This window comes from Lepidochelys kempii, chromosome 2, assembly GCF_965140265.1.
Source record: "Lepidochelys kempii isolate rLepKem1 chromosome 2, rLepKem1.hap2, whole genome shotgun sequence".
In the NCBI taxonomy this organism is placed as follows: Eukaryota; Metazoa; Chordata; order Testudines; family Cheloniidae; genus Lepidochelys; species Lepidochelys kempii.
The window spans coordinates 121,819,130-121,846,347 of record NC_133257.1 but is presented as its reverse complement, the minus strand read 5'-3'; the positions used below and the strand labels follow the sequence as shown (position 1 = coordinate 121,846,347).

At 42.5% G+C, this 27,218-nt stretch overlaps 1 protein-coding gene across 1 annotated transcript; it reads left to right on the top strand.

The window, feature by feature from the left end:
• Window positions 1-1,804: 1,804 nt before the first annotated feature.
• On the top strand, window positions 1,805-19,240 carry SERPINB5 (serpin family B member 5). The gene is made up of 7 exons (XM_073329459.1): window positions 1,805-1,834; window positions 5,349-5,526; window positions 9,598-9,735; window positions 12,649-12,766; window positions 14,499-14,641; window positions 16,683-16,850; window positions 18,590-19,240. The coding sequence occupies exons 2-7, from the start codon at window positions 5,353-5,355 to the stop codon at window positions 18,980-18,982; spliced, it is 1,134 nt and encodes a 377-aa protein (XP_073185560.1). The 5' UTR covers window positions 1,805-1,834; window positions 5,349-5,352; the 3' UTR covers window positions 18,983-19,240.
• The last annotated feature ends 7,978 nt before the right edge of the window (window positions 19,241-27,218 follow it).

The window sequence follows — 27,218 nt, the reverse complement described above, 5'->3', positions numbered from 1 at the left end:
GTTTCTCTAACACTATCGGACTTAGCAAAAGAGATGGAAGGGAAGGATTTCAAAGTCATTGTGTTGCAGCTTTTTATTGGAATAAGGAAGAAGAGTTTCACTCAATTTAGCAAAATTTTCGTACTCTTACTCTCTGGAAACCAAGTAAGACACTTAACTCAGATGCATTTCCACAGTAGAATGATTTGCATTAAGTATGAGAATAAAAATTCTATTATGGCTTTGTAGAATCTTTTAGTTACAATCTGGAAGGACCAAATTCAGGTGTAATATTCTACTCTTCTGGTGAATAGTTTAGCATTTAAGAAGAATATCTTTCAGATAAGTTGCACATTTCATTCTACATTTTGTTAAGTCTTGCCAAGGAAGCCAGTTGTCCATTGTCTTTTTGATGATGTCACACTTGTACACCAGTTCCCATTAGCACATGGCTGGGACCACATTATTGAAAACGAAACAAAATAACCCTTACCTTCGTTATACTAGAAGGGTGGGGAAACGAGTTAAAACGTGTGTGCTGGTGGTGGGGGAGGCGTGTATGTGATAATGCAGGCTGCTTGGGAAGGAGTGTGGGTATGTAATATTTTACATATATGCACACACATAAAAGTGAATGTGTGTAACTAGCAAGTGCATAAGAGAGAAAGAGACTCTAGGAGAAATAAAAGGTCAGTTTTTACCTGTTCTTTCCTCCCTGTCTCTTGTAACTGTTCTATATTTCATGTTTTGTTTAAAGTGGCTGTTGAGCCCTAAACTACTACTGAAAGGTCAGCCTGGCTTTTCAGGTATGGAGAAGAAATTTAAATAAGTAACTCTTCACTTAACGTTGTAGTTATGTTCCTGAAAAATGTGACTTTATGCAAAATGATGTTGAGCGAATCCAATTTCCCCATAAGAATTAATGTAAATAGCGGGGGTTAGGTTCCAGGGAAACTTTTTTTGCCAGACAAAAGACATTATATACATATACAGCATAAGTTTCAAACAATTTTAAACAAACAGTTTAATATTGTACACAGCAATGAATGATTGTAGAGCTTGGTTGAGGTGGTGAAGTCAGAGGGTGGGATATTTCCCAGGGAATGCCTTTCTGCTACATGATGAACTAGCACTCAGCTGAGCCCTCAAGGGTTAATATGCTGTTGTTAATGTAGCCTCACACTCTACAAGGCAGCATGGACTGAGGTAGGAGGGACGAAACACAATAGATGCAGGGCAGTAGCTACAAACACTTCCCTGCAAAAACTGAACATGATGATGAGCCCACGCTACCCAGCTGGAGCGCACCACACCCTCCTCCTGACAGCACATGCACGGCTGCACAGGCACTGACTTTCCAAAGTGCTGGGGGGGTGCGTGCATGAGTGAGAGAGAGAGAGACGTGCATTACCCCTTTAAGTACGCTGACCGCATTTCAAGTATGTTGCCCTTTTAAGCAGATCAGCCAGTTCATACAGGAAGCAACAGCTTCCTGCAAGCTCCCCCTCCCCTCGTTCTGGGGTACGGAGTGGAGGGCGGGGGACATCCTGACATCAGCACCCCTCCCCTTCCTGCCCCCCAGCAAGCAGGAAGCTCTGGGGAGCAGCTCCAAGGCAGAGGGCAGGTCAGGAGCAGCACGGCAGTGGGGGGAGGACCACCTGAATTGCTGCTGAGCAGCCGCTGAGCCACATACTTTACAGGGAATTTAGGGGAGCTGATGCAGGGGTGCTGCCCCCTCCCCCCGGTTCTAATCCCCATGAGGAGGGGCTGCTCTTCCAGAGTATCCTGCAAGCAGTGGACAAAGCAGGCAGCTACCAGAGGACGTTATAAGGGAGCATTGCACAACTTTAAATGAGTATGTTCCCTAATTGATCAGCAATGTAACAATGAAACAGCGTTAACCGGACAATGTTAAGTGAGGAGTTACTGTAGTCCAGGGAAAGGAAAAAAGATAGAGAAACTTAAAAGCAAATAAGTCAAAACAATAAGTGCTTTTCTCTTTCCTTTTCTCTTTTCTCTGCTATTTTCTCTGAATGCTTTTCTCACAATGGAAGGATACACTGCATAACCTTTGCGTCTCAAAATTTAAAAATACATTTATGTAAGAGCTCAATACAAAATGTAAAATTAATGAGCTATACTCTACTAGGAATAAGCCATGCCTATCTGTGGGCCTGAGTGTGTGGCATAGATTTGGTTGCAGTTCTTGGGTGGTAGCAGACACATGGCTCTCTGCCTTATGCCTCACAAAGCATAACGCAAGTTTCCAATGCCTCGCTATGCACACCACAATGTGGCATACAGCTGAGGTAAAAATGTGATAGAACACTCTTGGCATATGTTTACCAAAGCATTTGGTATACTTTGAAAGGTTTTTGGGAAACAGGTGCATCTTGCAAGGAAATTAATCCATTGCCAATAATCACTGACGCTGAGAAAACCTTGCAAGAATGCAGTATAAATTAGGTGTGTTTTTTAAACAGGGACCTGGTATGATGCCATTTGGTTGCTTCATATTATTAAATTGTGCAATACATTTCAATAATCTTTTTACATAGTGTCTTTTATAGATTAAAGATATCTCCAAATGCTTTACAAAAGTGAATCTAGAATTACATACAGAAGTTAATTAAAAAGAAATCAAAACTATTTTTCTTATAAAAGGCCCTCTCTAATAAAAAAATCTTGACTATTAAGATGACAAATTAATTCTAATGTACAGGAGACACTAATATGCACATATATATATTCCCATAAAATTTACAAATACTATTGTTTATTTTAGAAGTCTCTACTAAACAGCAAGGGCCACATTTTCAACAGGTCCTCTATGCAGCATCTCTCAGCAATGTGCGTGCACCCCACACCTACATAGTTTGTGCATACAGATGTTAGAATTTACAGTCAGAAGTCTTTGCACTTACTATGTAAATGGAGGCAAGCGTGTACAAATTCTTTCACAATGTGCAAAAAAAAAAAAAAGAATTTGCTACATGCAATATTGCATAGGTACCTGATTACAGACAGTCCATTGTCCACATGGCTAGTGGTTCTTATTGCAGTTCCAGTATACTCTGCTGTTTGTATCCACTGGGATTAGGGTTGCCAGGTGTCTGGTTTTCAAGTGGAATGCCCAATTGAAAAGGGACCCTGGTAGCTCTGGTCAGCACAGCCGTTAAAAGTCCAGTTGGCATCACAGCAGGGCTAAGGCAGGCTCCATGTCTGCCCTGGCTTCACGCAGCTCCTGGAAGCAGCCAGCATGTTCCTGCAGCCCCTAGACGCAGGGGTGGCCATGGGAGCTCCATGCGCTAACCCCGCCCAGAGCGCTGACTCCACAGCTCCTATTGGCCGGGACTGCAGCCAATGGGAGCTACGGGGATAGTGCCTGTGGGCATGGGCAGTATGCAGAGCTCCCTGGTCCCTCCATCTAGGGGCTGCAGGGACATGCCATCCGCTTCCAGGAGCCGCGTGGAGCCAGGGTGGGCAGGGAGCCTGCCTCAGCCCCACTGAGCCGCTGACTGGGAGACTCCTGAGGTAAGCGCCTCCCGGCCAGAGCCCACACCCCAACCTCCTGCCCCAGGTCAGAACCCCTTCCTGCACCCAAACTCCCACTCAGACCCTGCAACCCCTCCTGTACCTCAACCCCCGCCCCAGCCCTGAGTTCTCTCCTGTACCCCAAACCCTTCATCCCCAGCCCCACCCCAGAGCCCACACCTCCAGCTGGAGCCCACAGGTCCTCCCGCACCCCAACCCCCTGCCCCAGCTCTGAGCCCCCTCCCACACTCTGATCCCCTCAGCCCCAGCCCGGAGACACTTCCTGCATCCCCAGCCCCACCCCAGAGCCTGTACCCCTAGCCGGAGCCCTCACAACCTCCTGCACACCAACCCCTTTTTCCCAACCTGGTGAAAGTGAGTGAGGATGGAGGAGAGCAAGCGATGGAAGGAGGGGGGAATGGAGTGAATGTGGGGGTGGAGCCTCAGAGAAGGGCAGGGCAGGGGTGTTCGGTTTTGTGCGATTAGAAAGTTGGCAACCCTAATGGGATCTTTTCTGGTTATGATGACAGAGATGTAAAATAGCTTAGTAAATGTTTGAGAATGCAGCAGAAGATTAAGTAGCTAGTCAAGTAAAAAGCCCATTTCAAATGGAAGTAAATAGACTGTGAAAGGTTCACTGAAACTTAGAGAAAACCTAAAGGTTCTTACAAAGGAGCTTTCTCCCTTTCATGTTAAGGGGGAAAAATTCTGGATGTGGATCTTCAGGATCTGAACCTAGAATTTAACTTGGAGGAAAATATAAAAAAATATGAGATTGTCTGGATTCACTTATGTTTTTAACAGCCCTACTTGACAAATTTTTGTTATAATTTTGCTCTCTTTTCTGGTAACAGCACTCTCACAGCTAAGATCCATCTTCTAGACATCATAGTACTGGGGACAGAACTAGCCCAAATTAACTAAACCAATGGGCCATATTCTTCTGTAAATCCAGAGGAACGCTTAAATCCTACTAATCAAATTTGGCTCATTGACTACAGTATACCTGAGGTACACCTTCTTACACAAGGGCTGAATTTGGCCGAAATCTGTTCCCAATAACTTGACAGTCTACAAGATCAAAATGTTCCCAAACATCTTCATAGCAAGGACCACATTTTAATACAAAGATTGTCTCATGGACAATCCCTTCCTGATTTCACAGATCACCTAAACATCCCTGTGGCAATGACAGTAATTGCTTACATATAAAAATCTTAGGAAAGCAATTGCAATGTAAACAGTTGGAAATGATAAGTCAGCACCCCAGCTGGGATTTCCATAGGAACCTAAGGGAGTTTGGTACTCGACTCCCATTGAATTTCAGTGGGATTTAGTCTCAAAAAGATACAAAATGCACTTAACTCATTTAGCCTTCTTTGAAACTCCCAGCCTACAGGACTAGCCTGCTCTTTGCTGAGCACTAGTGTGAGGACCACCAGTCACAATCTGGGAATGGGAACTTCTGCTCTAGAAGATGGACATGCACAAAAATTCATCGTAGGCTTTGATGGAACAGTTCATTGTGAACCAAGAGACACGAAGGTCAATGAAACAAATAAAGGGGTGTTTCAGGTCAGGGGTACCTAGAGCACAGGAGAGGTACCTTTTAAATCTATGTAGTTTAATGGTAGACATCAAAAATAGATTAAATACAGATTTGGCCCTTTGTGCCTCAACATGCACTGTTTTATCTTGATCTGACCAAACTTCCCCCGCTTCCCGCTGCTGTTATGATGAACAAATCAGTGTTGCACCCCAGAATTCTTTACAGCATGAGCAAGTGGTAGATTTTTTAGTTACCTTGGTCTTTTTTTTCCTTTTTTCTGTTTCAGGAAAATGGCTATCGATGCTCTGCGTCTAGCAAACACTGCCTTTGCAGTTGATATGTTCAAAAAATTGTGTGAGAAGGACAAAACAGCCAATGTTGTTTTTGCTCCACTGTGTACTTCAACTTCTCTTGCTCTGGCGTATAAAGCTACCAAAGGTGACACCGCAACCCAAATGATAAAGGTGAGCCTCTAGTTTCATTTTTAGGTATAAAATTATGCAACTGGCCATTATAGACTATGTATTTACTTATTCTTTTTAAAGTTGAACTCCCCTGCTAGGTAATAGTATACAGTAAAAGCTCTTCCAACATGTGTATGTGGGGGAAAGCGCATGGTTTAAGTGATATCATGGTCTATTGCACCAAGGCTTGCATCTCTTTCAGACCAGGGTTTACTCCTGGGGGAATTTTGTGCCCCAAATTGAAAATTTTGCACCAAAAATATAAAAATTCTGTCCACAATATTTTAAAATTCTGCAAAATTCTGCATATTTTATTTGTCAAGATAACACAATAATCATGCCAGTTTCAGTTGGTAATTTATTTAAAAATACCTCTCAACAAGTATGTCTATAACAATACAGACAACAAAAAAAGATTCAGGAAATGTTTTTTGACAAATAGATTCCTTACTAGACATAGTAATACAGAACTCTGAGTAATAATTCATTAAAACTAAAATACAAAACCATATTTTCCCCCACCCCTCAGAAGCAGTGCAAAGGCTTGGGGGAATCAGAGTTAATGGAGGAGCTTAGGGAGAGGAAAATAATTGCTGGGAAGGAGCCTGGGTACGAACTTGGAGGGTTGTAAACAAACCGTCCTGGCCTGCCAGCAGATTTCCCTGATGGGCCACGTGCCAAAGGATGCCGATCCCTGATCCATCGCCATACGTCCTTGCATCCTCACTCAGCCACTCCTCCTCCCCCCATCCCCATGTATCCCTTTGTCCCCCTCTCCTCTGTACCCATGTGTCCCCAAACCCCCACTCAGCCACCCCCTCCCGCTGTGGCCCTGCATTCCCTCCCCCCTCCCCTCCCCATCTCCTCCCCCAATGTGGTCCAGTACTTCGGTCAGCCAGCCCCCTCCTCTGTCCCCAGGTGTCCCTTGACTCTCTCCTCGATCACCATTTGTCCCTTTGTCTCCACTCAGTCACCCCCTCCCTCCATCCCTATGTGGTCTGAAACCCCCACTCAGCCATCCACTATCCCCATGAATTCCTGCATCCCCTCCCCCTGTCCCCATGTGTCCCTGCACCCCCCTATTCAGCCCTTGCCCCAGTCTGTCCTCTCCACTAGCCCTTCTGAACCTCATTCTGTGACCCCCACAGAAGCTCCATGCTGTCTGTTCCCGCATACACTGTGCCTCCTGACCTGGCCCCGTGGACAGGATGCTGTGAGCAACCTCTTTCTCTTTTCTATCCACAGCTGGGGCTGCTTGCACCTGGGAGCAGCTGATGTATTCTGGCAGCCCCTGGTGGGCAAAAGGAGTAACTGCATCACCTTTTCAACAGAATATATTTTCTGTTGAAAAAAAATTCTGCACAGCACATGAATTCTGTGCATGTGCAGTGGTGCAGAATTCCCCCAGGAGTACCAGGTGTGGTTTACTACACAACTGAGACCACCAAACTTTCTGGAGAATGGCTTTTCCTTACAGCACAATTCAGCATGATTGGCAATGCCTACTCAGGCTAGGCCTGGTGTTTTAATAGCAGTGTGTGTTGCAGGGATGTCTAGGGAAACATGCATAAAACAATTTTTGCCAAAATCCATCAGTAGTACAGTAGAATCTCAGCGTTACGAACACCTTGGGAACGGAGGTTGTTCATCACTCTGAAATGTTCGTAACTCTGAACAAAACATTATGGTGGTTCTTTCAAAAGTTTACAACTGAACATGGACTTAATACAGCTTAATACAGCTTAATTAATTCAGCTTTGAAACTTTACTATGCAGAAGAAAACTGCAGACAGACAGCTTTTAACTGTCTTACTATAAAGGAAACAAGCACAGAAACAGTTTTCTTGCCTTGTTAAATCTTTTTTTTTAAACTTTCTCTTTATTGTTTTAGTAGTTTACATTTAACACGGGACTGTACATTATTTGCTTTTTTTTGTCCCTGCTGCTTTGCTTTGATTGCATACTTCTGGTTCCAAATGAAGTGTGTGGTTGACTGGTCAGTTCGTACTCTGGTGTTCATAACTCTGAGGTTCTACTGTAAAAGTACTTAATTCCATTGGCAATAAGATTCACCCTTTCCCCTGAAAGTAGTCAAGAGAGGTTTAATGCAGTAGAACAAGCAGTGATGGCCCATGTGGACACAGCTACAGTGCACTGAAAGGTATGTAGTGTACTTCGATATACTGCCGTTGTGCACCGTAGCAGTGTGCTTTGATGTACTGGTAGTGTCCTGTAGCAATGTCCACCCTGGGTGCTACTACATGGCAAACTAGTGTGCCGTAGACCCTTCCTTTCCAGGTGCCAGTGTCCCCTAAGATAAGCCCTGATATACCTCTGGAAGTATTGCTGATGTGCAAACTGCTGAAGAGTCTCCCCCTGCTGGATAACTTACAGGGTTGCAGCTTTACTAACTGCTTCATGTATAAAGAAAAGGAGTACTTGTGGCACCTTAGAGACTAACCAATTTATTAGAGCATAAGCTTCATGTATGCTGTAATTGCCATACAGATATATTTCCCATGCTTAAACAATAGCAATCAAGGTATGGGGCTTTTCATGAGGAGATAATGGGTAAGGCTTGGCCAAGACAATTTTTCTATGGTTACAAAGACAAACTGGAAAGAAGATGACATAGGCTTGGAGCTTTTCTTTTTTCTGTAGGAGATATGCACCTCATTGGTATTTACACAACATCTCTATAGAGATAATGCCCTATATATTAGTGAGTCAAATTTCTGGAATCATACTTGAACATTTCATCAGTCATTTTGTGTGCTCTTTTATACCTGCTGAGGTGGGGCACTTAAAGGGTTACACTTGCAGGGGAATAAATAAGGTGGTGGGGGACATAGTGTATGCACACTGGCAGTGAACGGATTACATCTACTGGGGAAGGAATGATGTGGGGAAAGGACAATTATACTCTACTATTCCCTGTCCGTCATTTCAGGAACTTGAAATAGACACTGTAATGACAGTGGGGAGTCGATGAGAGCTGGGCGGGGCTTTTTATTTAAAGCAGTGTGACAAACTTAATGCTATTGATTAGTTTACATTTAGAAGGCGATCTTCAAATTGAAACTGCTAGAAATTCTCCTCCCGCTGTCCAAAAGCAAAATCAGCACTTACATTTAAAGGGGTAGCAGGATCGTCAATTCTCAGGATTTCATTGTGACTTTTGTAATATTTGATGATTTTCTTAAAGCCCTGGCTCTTAGAGAAAGGCGATTAGTAAAGAAACCCACTGCTTAATTAAAAAGAAAGTTTCTAGCCCCCATAGTTGCTGAGAAAAGCATAAAAACGTGACCGGAGTGTACCTGAAAGGCTTAGAAACCAGAAGACAAAAAGAATCCACTTCTTTGTTTTTCTTTTTTTAAAATCTCATGACCCTTTGGAACCTGACTCATGATTTTTGAATGCTTGGGCTTTGCAGTTCTTAGTTAGATACCCAATTGTCAGCTGTATTTTTCATGTCACTGTAGCTGCTGGCATCTGATTACTCTTTAAGCAATTCTGCTTCTGCTCCCCTTCCACCCCCAAATAGTTTATATACCATTGTGTTGTATAAAAACTGCTCTTTCCTGTTCACTAATTCTTTGGGAGGTGTAAATGCATAAGAAGTTTGAACTACTGATATTTCCTTACCTTAAAGTTATAATTCAATAAAGCTTCTGTAATTTGCTTCAAATGTTTAAAAAGTTTCATCTGTCCTGATCCTAAGAATGATGTTTTCTCAAGCTACAAGAGGTTACTGAAAGTTTTTTTGGAGAGACTGGCATTTGTGGACACAGTGACAGCCCAATGCTGAAAAAACAAATGTGATTAGCATCACTTGCATGACTAGTCATATTGATTTCAGTGGGACTACTTCCACAAATAACGTTGCAGGATCAGGACTTTAGCTTTATGTGAGATTTGCAGACAGGGCTTATAAAGGGAGAAAGAAGCTTTGTTACCATTGTAAATATAAGGAGCAATGACAGTGGCCACATACTAGTACTGTTTATTACTGAACAGCTAGAAGTTTTAAGGCAAGAAAGACGCATAATATCTTAACATGTTCATTAACAGGCACTCCATTTAGAAGATGTCAAAGATGTTTTGTTTGGGTTCCAAACAGTAACGTCTGATGTTTCCAAACTCAGCTCTTTCTATTCACTGAAAATGGTCAAACGGCTCTATGTAGAAAAGTCTCTTAACCCTACCACGGTAAGTAGTTAAGGAATACATTTGATAGGCTGCTTGGCCAGCGTATTGACTGGCCATACAGACCTTATGGTTATTTTAACATAATAGACTGTCTCTGTTTGGATGTTACTGTATTGGCCTCAGAATTAAAATGTCTTTATCCCTTAAACTGTATTTCTTTCTAAAAAAAATTTTAATCAAGCCAACGTATCAAAATGCCTAGCCTACTGTTGACACTAAACAAGTTATTAATAATCAAAAATCTCTCCCTATCCATGCTATTGTAGTAACTTTAGAAAGCAAGCCCCCTTACTTAAAATTGATATAATGGTAGTTTACTAATTTCTGTCTAGCTATACATTAGCATGGACTGTTGAAATAAAAAATAAAGTTACAAAGTCAAGCACTCAGAAATGACAAAATGCCAGAATTAAAGTTGCCCATGCTGCCTTAACTCTGCTTCGTTGTGCACAATCATTATGATAGTCTTTAAATATATGATTACATCAAAAATTTCCCCTTCCCCTGGGTCTCCCTTTCCAATCAAACATAAATGACTTTTCTGTGTTTTGAAGACCCTGCACAACATAGCAACACTATTAATCAGCTTTAAAATGTTACTGTCTGAAATTGTTTTACCTAGGACATGGGTTCTCAACCTTTTTCTTTCTGACTCCCCCCCAACATGCTATAAAAACTCCACAGCCCACCTGTGCCACAACAAATGGTTTTCTGACCACAGCACAGGAGCCCCAGTGAAACTACATTGCTCAGGCTTCAGCTTCAGCCCCGGGTGGCAGGTCTCAGGGCCCTGGGCTTCAGCCCCATGTGGTGGGGCTTTGGCTTTCTGCCTTGGCGCCCAGTGAATCTAATGCTAGTCCTGCTTAGAGGACCCCCAGAAACCTGCTTGCGGCCCCGCAGGGGGCCTCAGACCCCTGCTTGAGAACCACTGACCTTGGAGACTGTAATCACCTAAAGATAGTTAAAAATCTATTTCTCTGTTTTTCCAGGCTGAACATTTAACAGGATTCTGTGTAGTGTCAATTTCACTGTTTCCCCTAAAGAATCAGTTTCACGTTTTCCTTTTGGGTCATTTTCCTTGTGATTGTAAAACCACAATAATTAGAATGGGGAGCCAGGGGCAGTCTGTTACCTGAAACTATTTTTTACTCACATCTGGAAACTGACTTGATATCAAGTGAGTGTCACTTTAAATTATGAAAAAGAAGACCAAACAATTACTCTATAGCTTCCACCAATTACAATTTATTTTCCCTAATATCAGGCTTGAAGTTTTCAAGTACAAGACATGCTTACATTTTATTTTAAAGTATTGAGTGGTTAGTGGAAGCTAACTAAAAATCTCTTGTGATATACTCTTTAGAGGGTATATTAGACTTTGTTAGATCTGTATCACCTGTTGACTCCTATTAAGGGTCACCACACGGAGGACCATTAAATTTTTAGGGTCACCAGGAAGAGCTATAGTGTTATGATATTAAATAGGCATACATTATAGAATTACAGTATTGTAAAAAAATAAATAAAATTGCCTATAAGCTGCGTGCTATATAAGTATTATTGTATCTGCTCCCTATTTGTTTAGTAGTAATATTTGTTATTAGATGGAAACATTGTGTCAAATAAGAAACACCATCAATTAAGTAATGTACAAGGTAGAATGTTAAAGCTTTATTGTAATTTTATCTTTAAAAAAAGTTAAAAAACAAAAAAAGAAAATGAAAAAATGAAGTTTCTAGTAGCAACGTTAACACTTCTGCATTGCACATCCTGTGTGGTTTTATGCTAAGTCTTTTATGATGAACGGCTATATATTTATATATATATTAACACGTTTATCCAGACAAACAGGAGCTGAATTACTACATGCAATACTGGTACATCAACATTACATCGGGAACCTTAACTTAGGCATTTCCTGATTTTTGGAGACTTCCACTGTGCAATTAACTTTGCATTAACAGGGTTTATTTGCATTTAATGTGCCAGATTTTTTTACAAAGGAAAATCATTATGGCAGCATCAACTCTTAGAATAATCTCATAATTAAGATGGTTAAGAACCTTTTCCGCTAACTTAAACATTTACATCAGGATAAGAATGTCGGCTTCCTTACAGCTGCATAAATATTTAAACTACCTGAAATCTTTACAGTAAAAAGGCTTTAAGTCACAATAGGCATTTATGCTGGGTTTAAGGATTTATGTAACCTTAAGTTCTTCAGATCTTAAATTCGTGACCCCAAAGGTTCAAAAAAAGAGGGTGTGTAAGTGTGCCCCTAATTTACACACACACACACACATTATGATTACGTATATCAGGTTTTGAAGCTCAGCTGTTTTTTTAACTTGTGTGGGAAAAAACAAGTGTGAGAAAAAGAAAAAGAAAGTGATTTTTTGTTTTTTCAACTCGCAAAACTCAAAAATGGCTGAAGAGATTTCATTCAAAATTTAAAACAAACAAACAAACAAACAAACCTCCTTTGGACAGAGCACAAGCATGAAAAATTTCAGCCCAAAAGCTTTTTTTCAGAAAACTAAAATCCAGTGAAAACAAAGCTATAATCATGTAAACTGTTTTTCAGCCTTATTTTAGTGGAGACCTAATAGCATCCATTAAACTCTTCAAATATATTGTCAGGATGTTGAGGATGTAGATTGTGTGAATAGTCTGTTTTTACCAATCATTTGCAATAGGAAGACCATGGATGTGGTGTCATTGTATCTTCTCAAATTGTGGTAAAATGGGCACTTTTTAAGGGCCATAGGTCAATTTATTCCCTCATGTAATACAATTGAATCTTGACTCCTGTTGAACCTCTGAGTTGATGACATTCACAGGATCTCTCTGTGTCAAATGAACCCATGTGGTAGAATTGCACCAGGGATGTATTTGGCTCTGTGTATCTTTCAGGAGTTTATCAATGCCACCAAGAGACCCTTTCCATCTGAACTGGAACTAGTAGACTTCAAGGAAAAAACTGAGGAAACCAGGCAGCAGATCAACAAATCTGTTTCGGAGCTAACCGATGGCAAGTATAGTTAAATCCAGGAGACCCTACTTAACGTCTCTGACGAGAAATGGGAATTCTGTTCCCTTGTGACATTTTTTGTTAACATTTTCAGACATAAATATATAGTGAAAGAAAAGAAAGAAACAGGAACGTGCTTTTTTAGTGTGATCCTTAAGATAAAGATGTTAAATATATTCTGACCAAAAAAAGATGCAGTTGTGAAACTGAACTAAGGACTAGATTGTGAAAGCCTTCCTTATCCTGGTGAGAATTCAACGGGTCAATTTGAGAGTAATTGCTCTTTGACGTAAGGGGTTCACATTCTGGCCTAAACAAACATTCAAAGGATCGTATTAATAATTTTATTTCAATATATGACCTGCTTTAAAGTTATATGCTAATGGCAAATGTTCCCCAGATTCCAGATTTTGGAGGGGGGGGAGGGGGTTTCAATTAATTTCATATAGGCCATTCATTCCTTGGCCTGTTCGCTGACATAAAGGTGCCAAAAGGTGGTGATGTTTCCTTATCTGGATATGTCTTTATGTAAGAATTGGACTGAAATCACTTACTCATATCAAATAGGCCACCAAACAGCTGTCAGAAGTTAATGATATTTTGGACACCACCAATGGATACCAGATTTGAATCAGTGACCAGGAGACTAATGGTCCCAGGACAGAGCGTGCAGAATTCCTTAGGGGGGTTGCATTTCCAGCTCTTGCCAGCCTACTGCTGAGTTTGGTAGCACAGAGCTTGATAGCACTGTGTATTTACTGAGCACTCATGGGATTTCTTGGTCACTAGTAACCCCAGTGGTAGGACTATGAAATTAGATGTACATGATTCAAGTTTTCATTCTTCCAGAACTGGCACAGATGGGATTGTGCAGGTAGCTTGTACTGCCTATTTTGTGCCTAAAACTGTGCATAAAGAGAAGTTATGAGTCTAGAATGCTGTCAATCCAGTTCCTTTCATGACATTACTAAAATTTTAGAGTGTCTGGAAAACAAAACAAAAACCACACGCATATGACTTTAAAGCATACCATGCGGTACTCGGTAGTGTACTATAACTGAAACAGCACTTCTTGCTTTTTTCCATTCGTCTGATTCCATCTCAATCTGAAATTAGCAGCAACTGGCTTTGAACTTTGCCTTTTGCTCCCAAAATTACAAACTGTATCTCAAAGAAACTTGCTATAGAAGGCTGCAGCTCACTAGCCATTACCTTTCTGTATCTAGTGTCTGAATGGCTGCTGCTCTCTCATAATAGCACTTCCTATTTACCCATGACCACAATGGATCAAATTCATTAACCTCCAGTACTTCCAAGACAGTTACACCCAAGATGAATTTGGTCTCCAGTGCTTAAAATATTCCTTGTAAAAAATGTAACCAACTATAAAAATAAAATAAACACCTGTAACTATTTCACTAAAAATGAAAGTTCTATAGCTTTTTGAAATTTATTTATTATAATATACCCAGTATAGGAAAAATCATCTGGATTTCAACACCACATAAAACACAAAATAAATATTTTGCATCATTTGGAAGTGCAGTTTCCGAGTTAGGCTACAAATACTAAAATAACAAGTAGGATGTCTCCCTCTTGAATTAAATTTCCTCATCTGTGAGTACAGTATCTAGCCAACCCTAGTATTGTAATCTGGCAGAGTAATCAACTATTCAAACAACAATATGGCTGTATTCTATTAATGACATGCTTTTTTAAAAAACATGCATAGGTAAAATGGAGAACATTTTGAATGAGGGGAGTATAAATGACCAGACTAAGATCCTCCTGGTTAATACAGCTTATTTTGTAACAAACTGGATGAAGAAGTTCCCAGAGGCACAAATCAAAGAATGTCCTTTTAAAATCAACAAGGTATGTTTAAAAACGGCATTTAAATAACCCTGTTTCAAAGTAAGTAAATGTTTGGAAGAATTGAAATAGAAATCTTCAGTATTACTAGGCTGTCATGGAGCTCTCTACTGAAACTTGTTTTGTGGCCTGGGTGCCTTAAACCAGTTAACGTTTTAATGGGTTGGTGGTTTTATATAAACCTTTCAGAGACTCAGTTTCAAAGACCCCACCTCATCAGTTTCTATGATCTGAAGAAAACTTACCAGATATATTTTTCTCTATGCTGTGAAGTTTACTGCACCATGTGTTCTCACTCTTTTTCTTTCTGAGGCCCCCCCTCCAGCCCCCAACACCCTATAAAAACTCCATGGCCCAGCAGAGCCCCGACAACTGTTTTTCTGCATATAAAAGCCTGGGCCAGCATTAGAGGGTAGTAAGCAGGGCAATTGCCTGGGGACCCACAAAGCTAAGTTGCTCAGGCTTTGGCTTCAGCCCCAGGTAGCAGGGCTCAGGGCCCTGGGCTTCAGCCCTGCACGGCTTTCTGCCCAGGGCCTCAGTGAATGTAACACTGGCCCTGCTTGGAGGACCCCTGAAACCTGCTTGCAGTCCTCCAGGGGGCCCCAGACCCCGGCTGAGAACTGCAGTAGTACACTATGACTAGAGTATCATTGACAGAAAGGGTGACCGTTAACTGCCATTATGTGAGCGAGGGAGAAGTGCAATCTCACAGGTAACTGCACCCCAGAGATTGTAACCAATACCAGAAACTGCACCCTAAACCAAAGAGGTAGCCAGTGCAGGGCACAGAATATTGGTGTTATACACTCAGAATGGGTCCCCAGCTTGAGACAAATCACTGCACTAGCTGAAGACTTCAGATACTCTTGAAGTAACCTTAAATAGCTCACATTACGGAAATCCAGTCTAGAAGTTACAGAACAGTAGATCACTGTGGTGGGATTTGTGTCAAAGAGAATGGTCACAGCCTGTGGACCACACAGAGACTGAAAAAAGTACAACACACTACAACTAACTCCTGGTGATCCAGAGACATCAATGACTCCATCATAACCCAGAGACTGTTAACAGCACTGGTGAAGGCTAGTTGCACTTCCCAGAGAAGGCATACTCACAGTTCCTGCCCATTCCTCAGTCCAAATGCTTCCCCCTACCCATCAGCAACATTTCCATTTTATCAGAGTGGAGACACTAAGCTGGTTTTCTAAAGGGAAAGCAGAGATAACAGTGTCTGGGCTCTGCAAGAAGATGGTGCAAAGCTATCTACATCTTCATGTTAGAGCTTTGGAGCACCTAGCTGAAGGTCATCTACAAACTAGGAACATTTCAGGCCACAATATTTCACTATGTCATCTAGTGAAATAGCATGTCCTTGGCTTGTGTAATGTGGACCGTTATTTTCTTACTGGGTCAATGATATGTTGGTCCAGATCAGTTGCTCAAGATCAGTTAATAGTTTTGTTTGACAGTAGTCAAAATGTTAATGACAGGGAACATTTGGTTGTATTGTATGGTTGGATCCCCAAAGTTCCTTCCAGACTAGTACTAAAACAGTTTATGGAAATTGTAAGGTTCTTTATAAATAGGGGCACTCTTTTTGCTTTCCGCTTGTAGCAGAGTTGTTGCTAATTTTTTGCTACCCCATGCTGATTATGTTGTGCCTCAGCCATTGGCATATCTTCAGTGCTTTAGGGTGACTGATATTGCAATGCCCTTTAGATGTTATACATTGTAATTTACAGTGAAACTGGTACCAGAGGCCACCCATCTGAGGCAACCTCCTGTCTTCAGAAACCTCCCCAAAGTGTTCCCCAGTCTATTAAGTAGAATCCTGATCCACCATTATTAGAAGGCCATTTCCACCCATGTTTGTCATCCTGGAATGAGGCCAGACAGGTTTCACTGTATATGAAGGCAAACAAATGCCCCAATCCAAAGAAATGATGCATAGGTACCACTCTCATCCAAGCACACACGCTTTCCTTCCTTCCATCCCATTTGTGAAAGACAGGGGCTGCCAAGTTGTTCCCTGTATGTTTTACAGACTGAAACAAAACCAGTGCAAATGATGAACCTGGAAGCTACATTTTGCTTGGGCTACGTAAAGGAATTAAAAATTGCAATCCTTGAGCTCCCTTGCCTCAACAAGCACATAAGCATGCTCATTCTGCTACCAAAAGAGATTGAGGATGATACCACTGGCTTGGAACAGGTAAGAGAAATAGACAAGGTTTAAGTGTTGTTTCCAAGGGAAGCATTCCATTTACAATAATTCTGCTTCTAAGGTATATTTTCTGTATTACTCTCAAGTTACTAAGAAGGGAACAGGATATTGGTTCCTTAGGAGTTAATCGTCTCCTTCTGCTTCTCTGCACTGGATGTCATGTTTGTGAAATTGTATTTCCACCTCAGCTAAAGGAAATGAATCACTTGGAGTGCTGTGTCTAGGACGAAGTGCTTTTGTAGAGCCCACTAGGTGCGTCACTGCATCTTTAGGCACCTAAGTACCTTTAAAAATCTGGCCCAGAGATCTAGTTTCCATGTTAATGTACGTGTAGCCTGGTGATTATAGCAAAGCACTTAGGCCCAGATCCACAAAGGTACTTAGGCTTCTAACTTTCACTGAAATTAAAATTTGCAGTGTATTTGTAGCCATGTTGGACCCAGGATGACAGGGAGACAAGGTAATATCTGTTATTGGACCAACTTCTGTGGTGAGAGAGACAAGCTTTAGAATTGACTCAGCGTTCTCAAAGTTTGTCTCTTTCACCATCAGAAGTTGTCACCAATAAAAGATACTATCTCACCCACCTTGTCTCTCTGTTGAAATAGAGGGTTGTTAGGAACCTAACTATCTTTCTAGGTCTGGGCATTACAGTCATGATTATTGGGTTCTCTTATCAGCTCTGACCTGAACTTGTTCAAAGTAAAAAAACAAGTCACTTCACTTTTCATGCCTCAGTCTCCCTCATTTGACAATGGGTATGTACTAGTGATTTATTATACAGATGAGACGCTTAATTAAGGCTTTTAATGTCTAATTTTGAGCAGAGGGTGCCTGACTATCTCTAACAATTTGCTTTTTCATTGTAACTGCACACAAACTGGAAGAAATTTTTAAAAGCATAGTCTAAAGATGAACTAGATTAGTGCCATTTTATTATAAAGTTATAAATTGATGTGGTTCACCTCCATTCACAGCTCAGACATTAAGGGTCAAGGAGCCCCACTTACCTCTGTGCTACTCACTGTGAGTGAGGATCTCAGAATCTGGCCCTAACCATGTTAGCACAAGCATAAGCACGTGCAGTTCTGTGAGTACTAGCATTTATACATGGAAGTTGTGTTCAGATCATGAGCCTTCCTTTAATGCAAGTTCAACATGGATTCCAATGAAATCGCCTGCTCTGCACACCCCTCAGGCGTTGGGCCAAATAAAATATCTGGAAACAAACACTGACAAAGCTGATCTAGATCCAGATCAGAATTTTGAAGCTTGAGTCTGTTGTCTAGTTCAAATGGCAGCAATTCCTTTGCTGCCGGGCTTGGGAATCAAGAGGCCTTGGCTCACGTATCAGCTTTGCCTTTTCACTTTCTATGTGGCCTTGGGCAAATCACTTAACCTGTCCTTCCCAATTTCCCTGAGGTACTTACCTCACTGGACTATTGTGATGATTACTCACACAGTACTTGTAATGTGCTAAGGACCAGATTATACTCATTTAATGGAGTTACTATAGAAACCTACACCAGTGAGTTAAACCAGAGTTCTACCAATGGAACCTATCAATGGAACTGAAAGCACCATTTACCCTTAGGCATGATAATTACTATATATCAAGGGCAAGTTTAAGTCCCTTATCTTTGGTTTTTGAAGGGAGGAGAACAGTGGGGAGGGTCTTTTCCCCCTTAAACTGACAATTAATATGCTCCCTTGCCTTATTCTTTCAGCTTGAACAGCTGCTCACTCCTGAGACGTTAGTACAGTGGACCAATCCCAGCGTGATGGCCAATACCAAAGTGAACGTGTTTCTTCCCAAATTTAAGATGGAAGGGGATTACGATCTGAAGCCTGCTCTGGAAAGCTTGGGGATGACAGATATTTTTAATGAGAATGTAGCAGACTTCTCTGAAATGTCTGAGACTAATGGCGTAGTTTTGTCACAGATCATCCATAGAGTCTCTCTGGAAGTAAATGAAGAAGGTGCTGAATTGAGAGACGTACCAGGATATCGGATCCTGCAACACAAAGATGAATTTAAAGCTGACCATCCATTCATCTTCTTGTTTAGGCACAACAAAACTCGCAACATCATTCTTTCTGGCAGATTCTGTTCTCCTTAAATAGGGCATATATTGAGAAAAGCAGAATCCATTTGTTGCGATTCTTATTTCTGTAAAGCTTTGCACCCTCAGTACCACTACTGAAAGGTAATCTAAGATGTTCATACATCAAACAGGCAACACTGTGTACTTTTCACATGCAGCAGTCATATAAAATGATGCAATTTAACTCCTTTTGTTTCACTCACCTAAAATAAGGAATTTACCACCACACAGGAAATCTCATGTCTTTTATGTGGAAATACCCCATCTCCAGCAGCAAACAAACATTCATGTTTCTCTGATGCATTTCTTTTTCTAAAAGAAAATTAAATCAAAGTCCATTTTCCTTGAGGAAGGTGAATTGGAATTGCTGAGGGATCTGGAATTTCATAATGAAAGCTGGCTCAGTTTTCTATAAATTTACCTTGTGCTGTGTCCAGAACCTTCCCAAACCTTTAAAGTGTATTCCTACTTCCAAAAAAGTAAATAAATAAGTATTTTGACATTTGGGATTATAGCTCTGATCCTTCGGTTGACTGTGCACTGGTGTGCTGGAGTGGAACAGTGAGACTCCATTCGGGTTGAGCAGTGTATCTACACAGTCTATTGGAGGACTGGGGCTGCCATCGGTAATACGGGAGTTAACAATTCTTATTCACCGTCATAAACTGCTGCGATATCTAGGGGAAGAAATGTGCTAGATAATAAAATAATTAATTATATTACCTTACCTAAAGTGGGTAAATTAACCTAGACTGAACTCCATATTCCCCAAATGAGAAGCAGGTAAATTCAGTTCACCCTCGACTACACTACTGCTCAGTGGCAGTTCCAGCTATAAAGAGCCTATGTTGTGTATATTCTGAAAACGAAAACTGGAAATACTGAATGCACCAAACATTTGCTATGGAGCGATAACTGCCACACGTCTCAGGCTTGTGTTGCCTGTCATTTCTGACTTCAGAGGAGTAGTTAAAGCCTACCGCATTTAATGGGATATGTAAAAAGGAAATCCAGACATTAACACGGATTAGATTAATATATTTAATTCCTGATGCAAGAATGGAAAAATGATATTTTTTTATGAACAAGGTCTTCAAGCTAAATATAACAGCACTGTAAGTAGGTATAATTTTTGGCTAAGGTCTTCCTGCTGCATGTGTTCAGTATTAGTTTACCTTATACCATTCAGAATAAAGCATTATAAAAAGAAGTGTGTGTTGTCTACTTTTAAACTAAAAAGAAAAGGAGTACTTGTGGCACCTTAGAGACTAACCAATTTATTTGAGCATGAGCTTTCGTGAGCTACAGCTCACTTCATCAGATGCATACCGTGGAAACTGCAGCAGACTTTATATACACACAGAGATCATAAAACAATACCTCCTCCCACCCCACTGTCCTGCTGGTAATAGCTTATCTAAAGTGATCAAGTAGAGCCATTTCCAGCACAAATCCAGGTTTTGTCACCCTCCACCCCCCCACACACAAACTCACTCTTCTGCTGGTAATAGCCCATCCAAAGTGACCACTCTCTACATAATGTGCATGATAATCAAGGTGGGCCATTTCCTGCACAAATCCAGGTTTTCTCACCCCCCCACCCCCATACACACACAAACTCACTCTCCTGCTGGTAATAGCTCATCCAAAGTGACCACTCTCCCTGTGGTTCAAAGGCCAAAAATTGGTTTCTGTTATATTCATGCCCACCCTTTAATCCTGTACTATTGATATTGCAGACAGATAGACACACTTTGGATATATTTTTTTTTGTTAAAAAAAATTGTTGTGTGGTGAAAACAGGAGATCAGAAGGGTGGTTACTGCATCTCCAAATACTGAATAAGTTTTTTTAAGATATTGCGCTAAAGCAGGTTATGTAATGAATGGATGACTGATGGGGAGAGATACACAATTAAAATGGTTGGTTAAATAGCGCATCTCTTCCGGCTGTTCAGATCAAATGTAAACTGGAGCTTTAGTTGGAGTTCTGCGTTTTTCTAGGAATGAGTTTTCAGCAAAATGCCTGCAAAGCCCCCAAAGTCAGTATGGTGCAATTGGTCCTTGTCTTCTGGCAGATTGTGGGGTTCTGAAAATTCACCGAAGCCTAAGAGCCAAGATAACAGACCTAACCGTTCTGGATCACCACGGGAACCAATATATCAGCATTTCACTGTCAAATGTACAACGCTAACGGTTCAAAATCTGCAGTAAGTCCAAACAGATGTGAACGTTACAGACAAAAGACTTCTCTTGGTACTTCTGAACTGAAAGCAAAGTCCCTCTCAGTGGGAATCCATGTGACTCAGGCTATGTCTACACTACTGCTTATGTTGGTATAACTTATGCCGCTCAGGGGTGTGAATGAGCCCCCCCGAGCAACTTAAGCTACACAAACCTAGGTGCTAACGTGGGCAGTGCTATGTTGGAGGGAGAGCTTCTTCTGCCAATGTAGCTACCGCTGCTCATTGTGGGTAACGGGAGATCTTTCCCGCCAGCATAGAGCAGCTCCACTACAGCGCTTACAGCAGTGCGGATGCATAGTGTAGCCAATGGCGGATTTAGAGTTAGTAGGGCCCTGTGCCCAGCTTCATTTTTGGGACCATTCCTTGGGACCCAGCCAAAAAAAAAGAACATTCTCTCTTATCTCCTCCCCCGCCCCCGTTTTTCATTCTTTTTTTCTTCCTCCTCCTCCTATAAGTAATAGGAAGTAAATGAAAATAAAGTGAGGTACCTTGATTATTTTTGTAGTCAAACTGATTTTTCCACAGACCTCTTGAAAATCGCGGAGGGTCTCGACGGAACACTTAATAATCTTTCCAAATATTGTTTGTACCGTTAGCTAACTATTGTAACGTGCTTTGGATAAGAGCACTTTATAAAAAAAAAATGTAAAAAAGCATCGGGGTGCGGGGTCTGGCCAGGAGCTAGGGTGAAGGAGGGGGCTCAGGGTGTGGCTGGGGATGTGTGAGGGGGTGCAGGAGTCAGGGAGGGCATGGGGCTTGGGGTGCAGGGTCTGGGAGGGAGTTAGGGTGCAGGAGTGGCCTGGGGATTGGGGTGCAGGGTCTGGCCAGGAGTTAGGATGCAGGAGGGGTCTCAGGGTTGGGGCAGGAGGTTGGGGTGCTTACCTGGGGCAGTTCCCATTTGGTGCGAGGGGTGCAGGTGGGAATGTGGGGGGGGTGCAGGAGCTCCCGTTTGGTGCTCAGGGTGGGGGAGGGATGTGGGGGGGTGCAGGAATCAGGGAGGGCAGGGGGCTGGGGGGGGTATGTGTAGGGAGAGTGTGGGGGGGCTCACCTTTGCTCCGCCCTGCCCCGATTCCACCTCCTTCCCCAAGGCCCTGCACCTGCCTCTTCCCCGCCTCCTCCCCCGAGTGTGCTGCAGCCCCGCTCCTCCCCCTCCCTCCCGGAGTGACCTGAGCTCTGGCAAACAGCTGTTTGGTGGCGGGGGAAGCGCTGGGAGGGATGGAGAGGGGCAGGAACGCAGCATGCTTGGGGGAGGAGGTGGGAGCTTGGCTGTTGATGGGTGCGGAGCCTGCAGCAGGAGCCCCAGGAGCCGGCAAGCTTCTGTCCCTGCAGCTGCCCAGCCCTGGGGCCCCCTGTCCTTGGGGGCTCTGTGCCAGGGCACCCTGTGTTTCACTGTAAATCCACCTCTGGGTGTAGCTGTGCCATTGTAAGCTCTCTAGTGTAGCCATAGCCTCAGAACATATAGGCATCTATCTTCCAGAAACAACATTTCTGCAACACAGGGGAAAGCCCTGGGTCTAGTGGTTAGAGAGCTGGTTTGAAGACAGGAGTTCTGGGTTTTACTCTCAGCTGTACTATAGACAGTGCGTAACCATGGGCAAGCCACGTAAGCCCTGTGCTTCAGTTTCTGCATTTCTAAAGTGGTGGCAATAACACTTAGCAACCTCACTAGCATATCTAGAGACTATCTATATAGGCTTGTAGGTGTGACCATAATACGAAGCCATCACCGCTGGGAAATGACGGAGGGCAATCATTTAGTAGAATCCTTGTCTGGGCCTACAGAAAGGGAAATAGTTCACTTCCCAGCAGCCTGCAAATATCTAAATATCTCTCTCCTTCTGAATGGATGTTCTCAATGACAATCAGCTAACACTGTGTAATAAAGTGAGACTCAACTAAGGGTATGTCTACACTGCAATAAAAAACCTGCACTTCTAGCATCCTGTGAGGAAGGAGGGTCCCTGAACTGGGGCTGCAGCCCAAGCCTGAACGTTTACACTGCAATCAAACAGCCCCGCAGCCCGAGAGCCCAAGTGAGCTGGCACGGGACAACGGTGGTGTCTAATTGCAGTGTAGACATACTCTAACTGGCTAATCCTTTTGGTAAAGCGATCTTGTGACCAGGAAACCCAGAGCAATAATTATTTTGGCTACAACTATGACTTTCCAAATTCCCTTTTTTCACACCTCCTGCCAGTTTCAGAAGAACAGAGCATGAAAATATTCTATTTGGTGAGTAAGGCCCAGTTCCACAAAGTGATTGAGGTTCCTAACTTCCATGGATGTCAATGGAAGTTAGGAGCCTAAATATCTAAATATTCACTTGCTGCAAGTTGCTTGCTGTTTGAATTAGAAATAGACCCTCATACACACAATTAGAAATCAAAGCTTCTCAGACCTAATGCCAGCCCCCCGTGAGCTGTTATCTCATCTGATCTCACCACCTAATCAGAGTTGGGCCTGGACTGTATTTGACGGGAAATCTCATAAGAAACACTTCTGGCAGGTATTGCAGAAAGTGCTGTTGCTGATTCAATAGGTGGTGTGATATCCTTGGAGACCCAGTGGCGTGCCAGGGGGTGCAGCTGAAGAAGAATCCCATCTACTTTCAAGTCTATGGAACTGATTGGTTTGCCCACTGATACCAAGCTTCGCCTGCCCACTTCCTGGATCCCAATAGGATACCAAGCATTGTTTCATTGTACACACCTTCAATCTCCACGTAGCCCCATTACCACAGTGTCTGATACCTCACAGTCTTTAGAGTATTTATGCTCACAACACCCTTGTGAGATGGGGAAGTGCTATTATCCCCATATTATAGATGGGGAAAGTGGAAAAATACACACCACCCCTGAGTGCTTCTAAAAGGCTGTACTTCCCCTCTCGCAAGCAGGCTGTGTATGGAAAAGAAAACTTTTAATGAAAAAGGAAAAGGAACCCAGCATTATGACATATAACCATAAGCAAAACGCCCACCCCAGAGTACACTGGGCAGTGCCCTTTGCCTCAGTTTCTCACAGTCCAGTGTGAAAGTCCGACAAAGTAACGTTCTTTTACCAAGCCATTCCCCTCTCCCTTCACCGCACCCCACTCACAGTTGTGGTCCTTGGCCAACAATGACCCAGAGTTCAGAGGTGCGTTCATGTGAGTTCACCTCCTGCCCGAGGGGGATGAAAGGCATCAAGCAATGCCTCAGCTGCTGCTGCCGTGCTGTCGTTCACTTTGCGTCACTGACCTCCACGCTGCCGTTCACTGCTGCATCGTTGTTCCCTCTGTGACTGTGCTGTTGCTCACTCCACTGCTGTTGGCTGCTGATCCATCACTTTCTCTGCTGCCACCAGCCTCCCTACTACAACCTTGGAGGTTCTTGAGGTCCCACCACTTAACACAGCTCTCTAATTTCAGCAGAGGCCATACCACCAAGTACAAACACTTGTCCCCACACCTCTCTCCCTTTTACTGGCCTCCCTACCCCCTGCTTAGCAATTGCAGTTCAGTTGAGGGTGAACCCTCCAGCCAGGGCAGGCCAAGCTCGGCCTCCTGTCCCCAACTCACATACCAAGAACAACAACCTTTCATTACTCCTGCACTCAACACCAACATGACTTGCAATCCAACACCAGTCAAAAGCGATCATTTGGGCAAATCTGCTCCATGATGCTGAGCATGTAGGCAGAATAGGCATGTCTATGCAAACAAGGTTGGTTCCTAAAGTCTTTTTCCCCAGCTCATCACTAGATGTCAGGGGAGAGCTCATTCAGACCCTGCTTAGACATAGTTTGTATAAGCAAGGAGTCAGATAACTAGCACAGAATGTATTCCAAGACAAAGATGTGTGCTAGGCTGGAGTGCAATGTAAATATAGGTAGTTCAATGGTAAGAAGAGGCTTAGCAGAACATTGCCTTCATCATTAATAAAGAAGCAACCATTAGATTATTCAGAGTGAAGGTTAAACTCAAAAGAACCCAAACATTTGAAATATGGAATCCACAGTTAAGGTCAATTGTAACTCTGCCCCATAGTGACATCAGCCATCCTGCTTTTTTTTTTTTTTTTTTTGTTCCTGCTGATCCTACTGCTTAAGTTGTGTTATTTTTGAACCAACGATTTTTCCTATGGGCTTTAAGAAGTTACAGCCTACTTCTTTTGAAAAGCATCTTATGCTTTCTTCTCATTCCTCTGCTTTCATATTTACCTCCACTTTTCTGGATCACCCAGTGGAATCATATTGTCTTCTCCCTTCCTTTGCTTCTTCTGTTTGTGTCTGTTTCCCTGCTCCATGTTGCTTTCCTTCCATCTTTTTGCTGTTTCTCTCTTTCCCTCCTTTTTTTTCCTTCTCAAATTCTCCCTGAGGGTCTTCCCACAGGTTGCTATTACTAATACTATTATTTGTATTACCATAGCACATGGGAGCCCTAGTCACGGACCAGCACCCCATTGTGCTAGGTGCACAAACACAGAACAGAAACAGTCTGGGGCCCAAAGAGTTTACAAACTAAGTAAGAGCTTATGTCTCCCTGCTCTGAATTTCTTTGCTCCTCCTTCTTCTCCCCCAGCTTCTCCCCAGCATCTACCCCCTGTACTCTCCAATTCCTGAGGATCTCTAGAGACCCAATGGGTGGAGGGAGGGAATCTGTGATGATAGAGGAAAATGCTTCATGGATCCTGTTCTATGCTCTCCAGCCCACTCTTAAATTTGATTCTCTCCTGAAAAGTGACTTCAAGTGACCTCTCAGTTCCGTATCCAGATGGCTCACTGATTACCACATCTGATTTTCTCAGTTTGCAAGCAAAGAGATTATTGTTTTCATCACTGCAAGATCCAAGAATCGTGCTGAGTTCTTTTCATCTTGTGCACCACACCCAGTAATAGAGATTCTGCTGAATGATGCCATCAGCTACACTCATGCAAACAAAGACATTCATGGCAATGGAGCTGCACTGAGACATTATTGAAGGCAGAACTGGATCTGCAGAGTTTTTATTTCTGGTGATGCTGAACAAAATGGGAAGAACACACCTGGCTGGCCACTATGTGGGGCTGACAAGATGAGAAACAAATAAACAAACCACCACCATCATTGTATTTGCTCTGCCACAGAGTGAGCCTTTGGAAGTCAGGAAAAAGGCTCCTGTTGAATAGGCTTTACATCAAGTCCCAAGTGGCCTAGACTCGCTCTTGTAAGCTTTACTAGCTACTGCTCACTGACCAGAATCTGACAGGAAGGCCTGTGTTCTGGCAGAAAGTTTGCTCAAGTCCTGATGTTGTTAATTAGGTTGTAAGCGCCTTAGAGCAGGGACCATGTGTGTTTGGCACCTAACACAACAGGTCTCTGACCGGGTCTTTTTGGTGATACAGTAATATCAATCTGTTGGAGTTTTATCTCCGAGGTGAAATCCTGGCCCCATTAAGTCAATGGCAAAACCCACACTGACCTCAGTAAGGTCAGGATGTCACCCACTGTGCCCAGGCCAAATTTCTAAACTGGGTAGTTCCAGGCTGCCTCCCTAAATTCTGCAAATTAATTTGGATAAGATGTTGTATGGAGTTGCATCCAACTCTTCTTTCTATTAAAAAGATTAGCAGCATATGACTGAAAAATGGTGTGGCACACCCTGCTTTGAGGAATTATACCTCATAGGTTCCCAAACTCATTTCATGTTTTATGAAATGTGCAATTATGCTCATCGTGAAAAGTTTTCAACTCTCCTTGTACTCAGCTTTTCCTTCTTTCTCTCAAGCCCAAGGCTGGCTTTAGGGGGCAATGTTTAAGGGATATCCAAAAACAGTCCAAAATTAATAATGCAAAACTAGACTCTCCTCTCTTATTGATTCCACAAACTTTTTTATTCCCCTGCTCCCATGGCCATGATACTCTGGTTATCTGGGTTCCTGATTCTCCACTGCCCAGCAACAGAAAGGATTCACAACACATGCATAATATAATTAAAAGAGAAGAGTTTGTGTTCTTGTTTTTCCTTTTCCCTTCCCCATTTCTTTG